At 42.6% G+C, this 13,362-nt stretch overlaps 3 protein-coding genes across 4 annotated transcripts in view; 2 read left to right on the top strand and 1 right to left on the bottom strand.

Annotated features, from left to right (window-relative positions):
- LOC118769125 (1-phosphatidylinositol phosphodiesterase-like) overlaps nt 1-3,053 on the bottom strand; it is a 3,358-nt gene extending 305 nt beyond the window's left edge. Inside the window, exons 1-2 of the mRNA XM_036516143.1 lie at nt 3,045-3,053; nt 68-884 (exon numbers count right to left, since the gene is read on the bottom strand). Coding sequence (XP_036372036.1) covers nt 68-884; nt 3,045-3,053 — 826 coding nt within the window. The remainder of the gene's footprint in view (nt 1-67; nt 885-3,044) is intronic.
- Nucleotides 3,054-4,629: 1,576 nt separating this feature from the next.
- Nucleotides 4,630-10,842, top strand: oscp1a (organic solute carrier partner 1a). 2 transcript variants are annotated; one of them, XM_036516023.1, is made up of 11 exons: nt 4,630-4,741; nt 5,526-5,555; nt 6,904-7,058; nt 7,512-7,679; nt 8,210-8,290; nt 8,478-8,581; nt 8,993-9,121; nt 9,575-9,644; nt 9,893-10,032; nt 10,196-10,259; nt 10,723-10,842. In XM_036516023.1, the coding sequence occupies exons 1-11, from the start codon at nt 4,630-4,632 to the stop codon at nt 10,840-10,842; spliced, it is 1,173 nt and encodes a 390-aa protein (XP_036371916.1). The 2 variants fall into 2 exon arrangements, with proteins under 2 accessions (XP_036371916.1, XP_036371917.1); XM_036516024.1 differs by lacking the exon at nt 5,526-5,555.
- A 1,581-nt stretch (nt 10,843-12,423) lies between these two features.
- lsm10 (LSM10, U7 small nuclear RNA associated) lies at nt 12,424-13,362 on the top strand. Its single transcript, XM_036516330.1, has 2 exons — nt 12,424-12,525; nt 12,951-13,362. The coding sequence occupies exons 1-2, from the start codon at nt 12,506-12,508 to the stop codon at nt 13,321-13,323; spliced, it is 393 nt and encodes a 130-aa protein (XP_036372223.1). The 5' UTR covers nt 12,424-12,505; the 3' UTR covers nt 13,324-13,362.

Here is a 13,362-nt window from a genome sequence, read left to right as displayed (position 1 = left end):
CCCAGTTCCCCTTCCCCTCCTCCCCCTCCTTCTCCTCCTCTTTCTCCTCCCCCTCCATTTTTTCTACTTTCTAGTTCGAAATTGAAATCAATAATAGCCTTGATGAGGTCAGGGCCTGGAAAGTCCATTGCAATCACTCCCAAGCACTTTGGCCTATCTTTGCTTCCCTGCAGATCATTCAGGTAATTGTACAGGTCTGGGTTTATCATTTCAGCCACACCTCTGGGGCCTTTGAGTAGCCATGACGCGCTGGACTCAGTCAGCACGACAGTACTTGCACAAATGCTACCAGCATAAGCCAGATGTTTTCTGATCCTCTTCATTTTGTTTTCGTGGCTTTTGAACTTGTCATCGCCTGCAACGTATGTGTCTCTGTTGAGAACCCCCAGAGGTAAGTCTGGGCTCTGCACGACAATGATCTTCCCCCGGGCGTCGCCCATACTGGGCACGGAGGGCCCCACCCACACGCCGCCATCCTGTTTAAGCAGCTTCTTCAGATTTTTTATGGCTTTCCTCTTGTTCAAGCCATGCGCCGTCACCCTCAGCAGGACCGTCTCACTCCGGTGCATCTCCAGGAAGTTCTTCAATGTTTTCATAACGTTCGTGAACGGTTCATGTTTTCCAAAAATTCCGTCTGCTACACTTATCTCATTGCCAAACACATGTCCCTCCACATGTATGTCGAAGTACCGCAGCCCTGCATCCAGTTGGCTGTCTAATCTCCAAAACTGGCAACGCAGCAGCGGGCCGCCATACAGGGACAGGCTTTCATGGGTACCAGGGATGGTCACCGCTGAGAGGGGCTTGTCATTGGCTATAGCTGACATCCAGTCCACCTTCCTGGACTGGCTGTTTAATGTTTTGTAGTCATTGAAAGAAGAACCCTTACAGGTAATGACAAGAGACCTGGAAGGAAGGGGATGCTAATCTAATCACTCTGAGGTAACACTTATATGGTGCAACAGTAAAAGTAGTAATGACAATAAGAATTATCATAACAGTAGAGCTGTTCCACCTGTTTCTTTTTCATTATTGACACGTGATGCAATACCAACATTTATAAAAATATACAGTATTTGATTCCTGTTGCATAGCTTCAGCCATCTGGCCAGAGGGGAGTAAGAGGTGGAATTTAATGAGGGGAAAATGTGTAGAAGTAGACATTCCTACTTACGCAGTCAACAGAAGAAGACATAAAGGGCGTCCCATGGCTATATCATTCCTGCTGTATGATCTGGAGAAACAACAAAAGAGGTTTTCCTTTATGGAAAGCTGGGACAATAATTGTTATACATATACATATATATATATATATATATATATATATATACATATATATATATACATATATATATATATACATCTATATCATCTGCCATGGAAAGTTTCTATGTCCACAAAAAAAAAACCTTCGGTGTACAAAAACGGCAAGTTACATACACACTGCAAAGATAGCTCTGCCATTCAAATAATTGATATCAAAATGAGGCCAAGATACACTACACAATTTGGAAGATACCACCTCACACAAACTGAACAAGTGCCACTCCAAAGCAAGCCTACTCTTTGCTTCCTACAGTCTCTCACATAACTGAGCATGATGCTGCAAATAAGAAGCCAGCTTCAGCTGCATTTCATCACTGGGAGTGTCTGCCTTGCATCAGCCTCGCAATATAAAGTTTGGCTGTGCAAAGACAAGGGAGTCCACAGAGGCCCTGTTGCATCCTATCCCACATTGTGACTGCTAATTAAACATGTGCACCTTATTCCATCCACTACATACAGAGAAGACTTAGTTCAGGATTCCCAAAACAGATAAACAGATATGTGGGTGATACAAGATGATTTCTGAATTGCAGTCAGATCAATAAAAACCTTGTTATGGATTACAGTAATGCACACTTATATAACTGAATATTTAAACAATGAAGGTGATGTGTCACTCTTAATCTCACCGCACAGGCCCACTGTCAATGGCAATGATGGCAGGCCAACTTCACCTCATTCGAATACATGATAATACAGCTGCAGTGTTGCCTGTTAGCAGCTGTGAGTAAAATTTTTATTTTATACACTTAGGAAACACCTAAAGACCTATACCTGGTATAGCTTACATTTATACAGATGGATATCTACTGACTCGTTGGGTACAGTAGCAGTACTCCGTCTGGGACACTAACTTGCAACATTCTGACATTGTCCTACTACTACCACATTACTACTTCCTTCATGCAACAGGACTTGAAGTCATTTGGTCTCAACAAGATATTCTTGGTTTGTCTGCAAAAAGTCTGCATCTCAACATTTCTGAAACAAACATGCTGCTTTTCAGAAATAAGCATATCTCCTACATACCTCCTGCTGTTAGGTTTAACCTCATCTTGTAGCGTGGAAAAAAAAGAAGCATTTCTTTAGATTAGTTTATTTCAATTGCCTTGCTCATCTCTTTGGAAGGTTTCACCCACCTGGGTCTCTCTGCTGGTTGCCTTGATGATGAAGGAGCATTACAGGAGTTCTCACAGCGGGGTCTTCAGTGCCATGAGTATCCTGAGTACTGTCTTCAGTGATGATGCTGTCAGAAGCTCATGGAGCAGACTCACAGAGCACTGCTGGAGATACACGTACAGTATATGGCTGTACATTTACATCATTTATCTCCCACAGAGTAAGCACAGTGCTCTAGACCATGAACTCTCTCTCTCTCTTTCTCACACACATCCACACACTTCTAAATTCATTCAGAAGTTTTACATTTCTACAAATTTAATGCTTCTTTTTTTCAAATTTAACAGATTATATTGTCTAAGAAGACATAATGTGTATTATTACACTTACTGTTTGATGTTATTTATGTCTGATTAATACAGCTTGGCATCAACAAGAGCTGAAGGGTGAAGTAAAATTACTCTGAAAAGTTGTTTAATGAAATAAACTGGAAACCACAGGATGAATATTGTGTGGAACAGAGGTTACACAATTGTTCAGAGTCCAGATATGAAGATATGAAGCTTCTTTACAGTGTTAATTTCATGTTGTCACCTCACCTGATGCATGTCTGACAAATAAATCTTATAGTTTCCCAAGCCTGACTTTTCATACCGTACATGTTAACAGAAATTGTCAGGGATTCAATGTCAGCTCTTCCTTCCCCGACAAAGGAGATTATGTCTAAAACTGTGTGAGATGAAATGTTTCATCACATGAGGTAAGTAATAGCCCCATAAACTGGAGTGTTGAATTCAAATTCAAATGAGAAATTTTACTTCATGTTTGCAGTCTTCATCAGGGTGCAGCTGATTGTTTCCATGACTACTGTATGAACTCTGCATTTGCATGGAACAGGCTGTGAGTTTTACAGGGGTAACTGCAACATGTGACCTCTATCAGTCTAACTGGTCCAGTCAGATGTGTTTTGAATTGCTCTCGTGGTCAGCTCAGCGCTTGCCGCTGTCAACAGCAGTGAATTCAGAGTATTTTGGCCAACAAGGTTTTTTCATTGGGAGCGAATACAAATAGCACCAGGGAACGCCACCAGCTGTTGGAGCTGAGAAGTCCTTTTTATGACTTGAAGTTAGAGAAGTTTCAGCATTTCATGTCAGGGCATTCAATCCACTAATTATGGTTCTCTGTGCCTAAAGAATTAAGCATGCTTTATCATTTAACAAAAGTTATTATAATGAATTTGGTTGTCAGATATTAATGAAAAATATGTATAACACAAAAAAATTATCATTTTTGTGGCTGACTGTTCTTTACACTTCTGCTTCTATGTTTATGGTTATGGAAATAGTCAGTCAGCCAGACAAAGGAAGTCATTCAGGTGATTATGCTGTCAATTTGAATATAGATAATACCACAATTACAAGGTAGCAGTGAACTCAAGTGAAGAAGTTAAAAGAGACAAGTGTTGAGAGGTTCTCTTAGTCCCATTCCAAATCAAATTGATCATTGACAACATTTTAATGACATTCTTTGACTCTTTCAAAAAAAAAAGTGCTTCCCTATGCTATGAGCTCTTCCTGTGAAGGATCATAGAGCTGCTACAGAATTCATCGTTTTGTGTGATATGTGGAAGAATATTATATTGAAAATATCAAATATATTGCATTTTTCTTATACCTGCATGCAATCCTGGTTTGAACAGTTGTTACTACAGCTTCTTGTTCTAAGGTACTACAATCTGCAGCCTGCTAGATTGCAAAATAAAAAATAATAATCCTAATGTACTGTCCTATGGTCAGCAGTGTTTTATTACGCACAGGTACAAACAACATAAGCTACTCTTTTTTATTTATTTATTAATATGGTTAATCTGTTTTACAAACGTTTATGACTGGTTCGTATCTTGGACCTGGTAACTATCCGTTTTATGATTCGTTCTTAACATGGCCTAGTAACCAGACGCCGGGTGATTGGTTCTTTTCCGTGGCTTAGTAACGCGACGCTTTGCTTTCAACCCTCAAATGCGTGACAGTGACACCAACATTTGTCTTAGCTTTTTAGCTACCTTTGCAGAAGCGGTCAAAACGCAACGCCAGTTGCCCTCAGTTGGGTCACTTGATATTACATAACTGTAAGATATATAGTTAGCTTACTAGGTAACAAGGTACCTATATATAGACTGTGAAGATGTCGACGAGGACGCTGCCCCTGCTGTTTATTAATCTCGGAGGAGAAATGCTGTATATCCTGGATCAGCGCCTACAGGCTCAGAATATACCAGTTGATAAAGCCAAGAAAGGTAGCTAGTTAACTAGATAGCGATCAAGTGAATGTCGGTAGCTGTAGCTAAGTTGGCTGGCTTGTCTAGCTAAGTAGCTACCCAGCTGCCTACACCAATACTGAACTTTTCACCGACGAAAAGAGCCTAACATTTTTCACTACCTGTCGGACGGAGATTTTGGCGAAGCAAGCGAGCTACTTTAAGTATTGGCTAGATTCGCCTCTGGACATTAGCTAATCTAGCGTTGTTGTTGGCAATACAATGAATCGGTTATTAGGTAACTGTATTAGATTGCTTTACAGAAAAGAGGAAAATCTATATAGTCTTGCTATAGCCACATTGTATTAGCGAAATAGCTAGCTTGCTTGTGTCCTCCTGTCTACGTGATGTCATTTACAACATTGGCATTCAGCTTTTCGTCATGTGCGGCTGTTTTGGCTTTGACAGACGTACACTGTGCTGTTATATGAAGAGTTGCCCGTACATTTGAGCAGCTCAATTCCTGCAAGTATGACCTGCCGATGTTCTTATGAAACCCGGGTTATCATATCCACGTTGCATGTCGGCTGTGTAGTTATGGAGGTGGATTAGCAAGGTGTTCTCAAAGCATTTACTTTCAAGCTTTTTATTATTTATGACTTAAGTCTGACACTTGATGTATCAGACCTTAGGTGTGATACATCACACCTAACGTCTGATTTGTACCCAGTCAGTTACAACTAACATTCAGATAACAGATTTCATCTCACTGATACCATTTTTCAATGAATACATTGTTTCGTTTGCAAATGCACCAATGTAGCTGATTGGACAGAGGAGGACAGGAAAAGAGGTATTGTAATTGCTTTCAGTGTGACGTAGGCTAACGTAATGGTGTAATGGACCCGCCAGCCCCCTCTGTAGCTCCTCGCACAGCATGACCTTAGATGACCTTAGAGCAAAGCCAAACTCACCTGTGAGATGTGACCTGTCCTGCAACATTGTGTGATTTTTGAGGACACCTTTACAGGATTTTTGTCAAGAGTGTTGGTTGTTTGTTCTTCTCTGGTTTTACAACTACATTACATTACATTATTGGTATTTAGCAGATGCTCTTATCCAGAGCAACTTACAAAACTTTCAATTTTTACATGTCATCCATTTATACAGCTTGATATTTACTGAGGCACTTGTGGGTTAAGTACCTTGCTCAGGGGTTAAGCAGCAGTGCCCCAGTGGAGAATCAAGCAACCTTTCGGCTATAAGACCTGCTCTTTACTACTGTGCTACACTGCTGTAGTTTTAAGATATGTCTGTGCAGGCAGTAAATGTTTTCTCTTACCTGGGGAAATTACAATTCATACTGCAGTTCAACACGTCCCAAAAATAAACTACAAAATTCCATCCCTTAAGGAAACAAATGTATTAGGAGAAATAGTAGTTTATATCCCATTTGAAGAGTACTTCCCACATTCCATTGGGGTATGGGAATTTAAGAAAGTCATCAGACATTGTATTTATTATCATGGTGCAGCCGTTTAGAAAAAAATGACTGAAATGCTGCAGTGTCCAGCCCCGCCACTGTTCAGTTCCTCTAGTACTTTAAGTGTAACCCATTTAAACAATCTTTGTTGCTCTGTGCTTACTGCTTGTGGGCACAGAGCACAAGGATGCGTGGTCACGTCTTGTTTGTGCAGGGTGCAAAGCTTTGTTCATTGTCTGCGTACGTAAAGGTGTGTGTTAAAATCTTCTGTGCACAGGGCATAAAACTGTGCCTTCAGTGCTTGTGTTCACAAGGTGCAAGGCTGTGTGTTCGCTGCTAGTATGCACAGGATGTAGGGCTGTGTGTTCACTGCTGGTGTGCACAGGGTGTGAGGCTGTGTGTTCACTGCTTGTGCACAGGGTGTGAGGCTGTGTGTTCACTGCTTGTGCACAGAGGGCATAGAGCTACGTGTTCATGGCTTGTCTGCAGACGGCATATGACTTAAGGGTGTTTTGGAAACTCACAGAATTCCAGTTAGGAGACTGCTTGAACTTCCCAGCACAGTCTCATGTTGGCGCACAGAGCAATTTTATTTGGGGTTGTCGCATTACATGCTGCGTTCATAAGCTGGTGCTGTCGCTGTGAACTTACCCTGCCTCTCTGTTCTTTCTCCGTTCCCCCTTCTCCTCCCCCCTCGGCTCCCTCTCTCGCCCCGTAGTTATGAATGACATCATCATCACCATGTTCAACAGGAAGTTTATGGAGGAGCTGCTGAAGCCCCAGGAGCTGTACTCTAACAAGGCCCTGAGGACGGTGTTCGAGCGCCTGGCTCACTCGTCCATCATGAGGCTTAACCAGGCCAGCATGGACAAGGTGAGCAGAGGCACGTTCATCCCTGTCAGGGAAGCTCCCATCAATCTGCTGTGGAAAAAAAGGGAAAACTACATTACATTATGTGCATGTAGCAGATGTTCTTATCCAGGGTGATTTCCAGCACAATAGAACATAAGTGTATCCATTCAAGTTGAATGAGCAACAGTGTCAGACCAGGCACACTAACAACACTCCCAGACCAGTGAGTGTGAGCATAACACCATTCAAGCCCTACTGCAGATTAACTACAGTGCAACATGACTAGGCAACAGAGGCCAAGTATACTACCATACATCAGTCACTAGTGAGCTGTGTTAGCATACAGAATTCACAGCGGACACAGCTGCAGCGGGAGGGTGCCATGTGCCTGTGGTTATCATGGTCATTACGTTTGCATGTTCCGGTCTGCAGATCAGGCACCAACCGCTGTATGTCCTTTTTTGTACCTCATAGCTCTACGACCTGATGATCATGGCATTCAAATACCAAGTCATGCTCTGTCCCCGGCCCAAAGACCTGCTGCTGGTGTCCTTCAACCACCTGGACGCCATCAAGGACTTTGTCAGAGATGTCCCCAGTGTCCTCAACCAGGTGGATGAGACACACCGGTTGCTGATTGAGGTATTGTTCACACTCCGCGAGTGGCAATGTTATGGAAGCCAAGTAAGTGGCACTGTTGGTATTAGTGTAAGTGTTATAGATGGTTCTGAGTTAGGAGAGATGTCATCCTTGATGACCTTGCCAGGTCCAATGCAGTATATGGTGAATCAAGGGAAAGAGATACTATTCATGTCGGCCATTTCTTGCCAGACTTGTGAATCTTTCCGGGCTTTGTCAGGACGTTTCTAGCCTTTTGTTTAATCTGTGACCAGGGTGTCATGTTTGCTTTCATTTAGATGTTACTGCATTACATCATCTGTATACCAAGTAGACTTTAGAGCTCAGAGTTGAGATAAAGTTCTGTGCTCAAGGGTCCCACATGAATGTGTCACATGGGATATTCCTCACCACCCTCAGGTCCCCGAGTCTGGTGTTCCTGCTGCTGGCAAACATGGCCTTCGTATTTCCCCTTGGAGCAGTATGAGTAGAATGAGCAGTTAGCACTGGGATAAAATTAAAATTTATTATCTTTTTATTGCTCTCACTCTCAGATGTACGTGCCCTTGTCAGCGGGAGAGTTTCATCTGATCCGGCAAACACTGCTTCTCTTCTTTCAGGATCTGCACATTAGGGTGAGTGTGCTGTGTGTGCGTTCTGTTTAGGGATGGGGTCACGGTGTGTCTGTTTTAAGGGTCAGATTCTGAATATCAGAAAAGGCTGGCTTTTGTATCAATAAAAAAGAGGTTACTGATCAAAGCTGTAATTAATGAATGACACAATGACTCAGAATTGAAGACTTCTGTAATTTTCCTTTTTCAGGTGTCCATTTTTCTCAAAGACAAAGTGCAGAGCTCCAGCGGACGCTTTGTCCTGCCGACTGGTGGGCCGGTCCCCCATGGGACGGAGGTGCCAGGCTTAATCAGGTACTGTGGGAAGCCATGGTAAAATGATGATAGGAGGCAATGAGTGTGCAGCCTCACACCCCACACAAGTCACCTCCCCCCCCAAAGGGATCAACTATAGGAAACGGTGTAGAGTTACCTTTACAGTATGAGAGCCAAAAACCTATAGTTTCTAGTTATAGAATATACATTCATAAAGGGTACACTATTTTTCATATCAAAGGACTTCTAATTTTGGTAATGTTTCTGCATCTCCAAAATATATAATAAAGAATAATATGTAAACAATAAATAATAAGTAATAAAATAAAGAAAAACGTTTTTTTCCTCTGTCTCCTCCTCCTTCTACTAAAGAATCAATCATTTGGATGCCCCCCTGAAAGGGCAAACGTAAACACAGCTTTTCCTTGTCTGACCTTTGAACTCTGGCAGGATGTTTGACCAGCGGGGCAACGAGGTGAAGCGAGTGCAGTTTCCCGGTGTTGGCAGCTACACGAGTGCCGTGCGGGAGGGCTCCTTTGACTTGTTCGGGAACAGAGTCACCAGGCTGGGCACAAACATGTGCGTATAGCCTAGCCCAGTTGACAACTACTTGTTCATGTTACAGTACATATTACATTACATTAGTGGCATTTAGCAGAGGTTTTGTTAATTGTTATCCAGAAGTTAAAATTATGCATAGCAGCAAATGTTATGCATTTATACAGCTGGATAATTACTGAGGCAATTCTGGGTTAAGTACCTTTCCCAAGGGTACAGCAGCAGTGCCCCAGTGGGAAATCGAATCGGCAACCTTTCGGTTACAAGCCGTGCTCCTTTCGTCTATGCTACACTGCCACCCCACAGCCTTAAACACGTTAAACAGCCTCTACACAGCATATGCACCATAACCAGCTATTCTAAACTCCTCCCACGCTCCTGCAATCTCCTTGGTATAACTGACAGTCTGATGATCTGGTGATTTATAAATCACTTTTTCAGGCACATCAATGTTCACCACATCATTTCTCACAGGTACAGTGTCAGCCGCCCTATTGAGACACAAATGGCAGGAAGGTCAAAGAGCTCCGCCCAGAATGCCAAGGTAGGACGGGATGGATGTGCCTGTCTATATACACAGATGAACCTGGTTGATATTGCCACACTTGATATCCCGACTGTCTTGATGTCATGCCTTCCGTTTTGTTTCATGTTGTTTTCAGAAACGCTCACATCTGGTTTCAGTGTTAAACGGACTCAGTGTTAAGTGAATGAATAGTTTCAGTGTAAAATGAGTTAGGCTCCATGACTAATGTGCACAGTAGCCAAGATTCTCTTTGTATCTCCATCCAGGTGAATGCAGCCCCCAACCCTTTGGCTAAAGAGGAGCTGAACCTGCTGTCCAGGCTGATGGGGGGTTTGGAGGTTCAGAGCCCCGCCCATACCGGTTTTAGATTCCGGATCAACCTCTTTTCCACAGACGAGGAGGAGGAGTAAGTAGTTCTTCAGCCACCAGCTACCATGTGGTAGTCACCTATGAAAAAGTCTCCCCCTGTATGTGTGAGCTCAGATGAAAGAGTAGGGCATGCGTTCAGTTCAGAATGGTGAGTCAGTTTAAAGACTGTTGTCTCTGAACAGGACTTTTTTTCTCCTCAGGGAAGCATTGTTATCTAGACCACAGGAGCTGTCATATGAAGTCGTCAATATCCACGCAGTACAGGTAGGACATATAACTTTTTCTCAATCACATTGTTTTTTAGATATCAGTGTTACTACAAAGGTAACAGTACGGCGAAACTGAAAAGTTTCTAAAGTGGAGGTCCCAGTTCACTGATGATGAGAACTAAATGAACACTGTATACCTGTGGTAGGTGTCCTACCATGTTTGAGGAAGCTCTGATTCATTGGGGTGGGTGAGAATGAGGCTAGTAAATCCCTACAGGGGACTTAAAGGGGTGACCCTCCCTGATCCAGGAGAGATGATCTGTGTCTCTCTAAATCACTGAGTGACAAATTAAGCCTAAATACTCATTAAAGTAAAACCAGTTTGGAATTGTGTGTGAATCTGCTTCTCCAAAGCCTGTACTTTCCAGCCTTAAGCTAAGATGGGAGAGTCAGCATGACCTGCCATTCTGTAGTAAGCAGATCCTCTACCTCTATCAGTCATTTGGGTCATCTTTCAGGACCAGCAGACCAATGAGGAGCTGGCTAGGATCATGGGGGAGTTCCCACAGGAGGGCGATCCCTCTCAGCAGCCCAGCAGTAAGGGGGAGGAGCTTCTTGCCATGATGGACGGGCTGTAACGTGCTGGGAGAGGCAGCAGGAGCGCGGGCGGAGCGGACTAGGATTCACTGAGCATCGGTCACCATACACATGCTGCTGCTGCTCTACCTCGGGCTACAAACCTCATCCGTGAGCTGGGTGTCAGGAGAGGACAGATGCATCATGGACATTCAGATGAGTCAGAGAGCCCCTTTCTGTGGGATCAGTAAGAATTTTGACCGCACTGCACAGGACATGCAGCATTTGTATGGTGTAGAAAGAGACTTGCTCTCACTTTGTGGTGTTTCCGTGCTAGCCGCTGCTAAAGAACATAAGGTAAGAATGTAGATATGTGTAATGTAAAATATTCTGTGTGACTCCATAATATCAGGAGGCAAGCTACTTGCTGTGGATCCGTGGATAGTTTCAATTCTACAGTGACATTGTTGGGAACACTGTGACATCTTTTTCTCTGATGTCTGTACCGGTACAGTACCAGTCAAAAGTTTGGACACACCTGATTAAGGTAATGGGAAACATGCATTCAAAGACATTTTTATCTAAAGACATATGCTTAAATGCTTGAAATTTGTTTCTTAGACAAATATAAATAGTGAAGTTGGTATATGAATTACTTTCCACAAAAATACATTTTTAAAAGAAATTTTTTTTGGCTACTCTGAAAAATCTGAAATATAAGTAGGTGTGTCCAAACTTCTGACTGGTACTGTATGTCAGACAGTTCAGCGTCATATACATCAGTGCTATGATGTAGGGAGATTTGGTGTTTTGAAAGAGAGCTTTAAGTGCATTTCTTGCATTTAAATTCTTTTTTTTTTCTGAGATCAAGTCAACAATAGGGCAAAGCCAATCACATATCAAGGGAAGAATTGGTTGTCATTTTTATTTAAAACCTCTGTCATTTAAGATGAAAGAAACTACTGTGATTGTGTGAGCCACTCAGTAGTACTGTGTGATTATAACTCTTTTTAGGGGTGGCTGAGAACAAGCGGATGATTGGATCACCCCCTTTGTCTGCACAAATTCTCAGGTTTCAGTAACACCAGTCTTCAGGGAGTTCTTTGTAAGCTATTTTAGGTAGATAATGTATGTAAATGTACTGTATACATTTTCTGCTATTATCTTATGTACACAGGTTTTTCTCACTCAGGAATTTTATGGGATGAGAATCAGATTTAATTTGAGAAACTGAAAAGAGTATCATGAGGGAGGATATAAGTGCCCTTGTCATTTAAAGTGAAACAGCCATCAGCTGAGGTGTTTTATAGAGGATATTATATTGATGTATACTTATAGATATATTTTTCATATCACAATAAGAATGAAGATTACCAATGCTTTATTTTGTGCAGGTCAACGTTGTGTGTGTACCCATTCCAGATGTTTCAGCTTTCAAACTGGTGATCTTGTAATTCTTTGAGTAAGCGGGAATAAAAAGAAACATTTATATGTATATATCGCATTCTGAATTTCGAATAATATAGTGTGATGATGTTCCTGAAGGACTGGATACTGGAGCGGGCAGTAGAGGGCGCACATAAACGTCCACTTCCGCAGTCTCAATGACGTATAAAATGAGCGACTGGGAAGGTCACCAGCCTATTACAATGGTAGAAGTGCTATATAGCTGACATTTTTATTGATTTTACGATAACAATGTAGATAAAACCTGTGCGGCGTAAAATGGATGCTGAAGAAAACAGGTAGCTATATGTCTGGGTAAACGGGAGGAAAGTTGTCCAAAGTAGTATAAGTAATAGTTATTAATAGGCGATTAATCAGAGGTCAAAAAACCGCTAGGTAGCTTGTTAAGATCTCAGGTCCCAGGTCTGTCTTATTTTGCTAGTGGATTGTGTCCGCTTCAAGAATGCGCTTCAAGTGAATTGCTGTGTTAACTGTACTGTGTATGAAAGGACTATTTGTATCCTGGTATTTTAACATTGTCACAAAATTATAATTAACTAGCACTAGCTAATTCTATGCGTGCAGTTGCAGTTAGGAATATTCAGAAATCTAATAGCGCACATGTCCTTTAGCTAAAGTTGAGCAATTGGCTTGTAACTTCTGTTCGTAGCTAGCTGACATTACGGATGAGTTTAATTTATCCTTTTCAACCAATTTCCCTCAGAACGATGGAGGTGACGCACTCGATCCGGGAGCGCACGATCGCTGAGAACAGCCTGGTCATCTTGCTGCAGGGTCTCCAGGGTCAGGTGACCACGGTGGACCTGCGCGACGAGAGCACGGCTCGGGGACGCGTGCGGAACGTGGACGCCTTCATGAACGTCCGGCTGGAGGAGGTGGTGTACAGGGACCGGAGAGGCCAGATCAGCCGGTTAGCCGATCTGTTCGTCACCGGCCGGAACATTCGCTACGTCCACATCCCTGACCATGTGGACATCATGGACACCATCCAGGCGCAGCTGCAGAAGATCCACCGCGTGCGAAACTTTGGCGGGGAGAGGGGCGGCAGGAAGGAATACTTAAAAACTAAAAAATGACTTTTTTACCTTTTGCCCTTTGATTTTTCATGTTGTACA

The sequence above is a fragment of the Megalops cyprinoides genome, chromosome 21, assembly GCF_013368585.1.
Source record: "Megalops cyprinoides isolate fMegCyp1 chromosome 21, fMegCyp1.pri, whole genome shotgun sequence".
NCBI lineage: Eukaryota > Metazoa > Chordata > Actinopteri > Elopiformes > Megalopidae > Megalops > Megalops cyprinoides.
The sequence above is the reverse complement of the archived record's forward strand: the minus strand, read 5'-3'. Positions and strand labels throughout refer to the sequence as shown.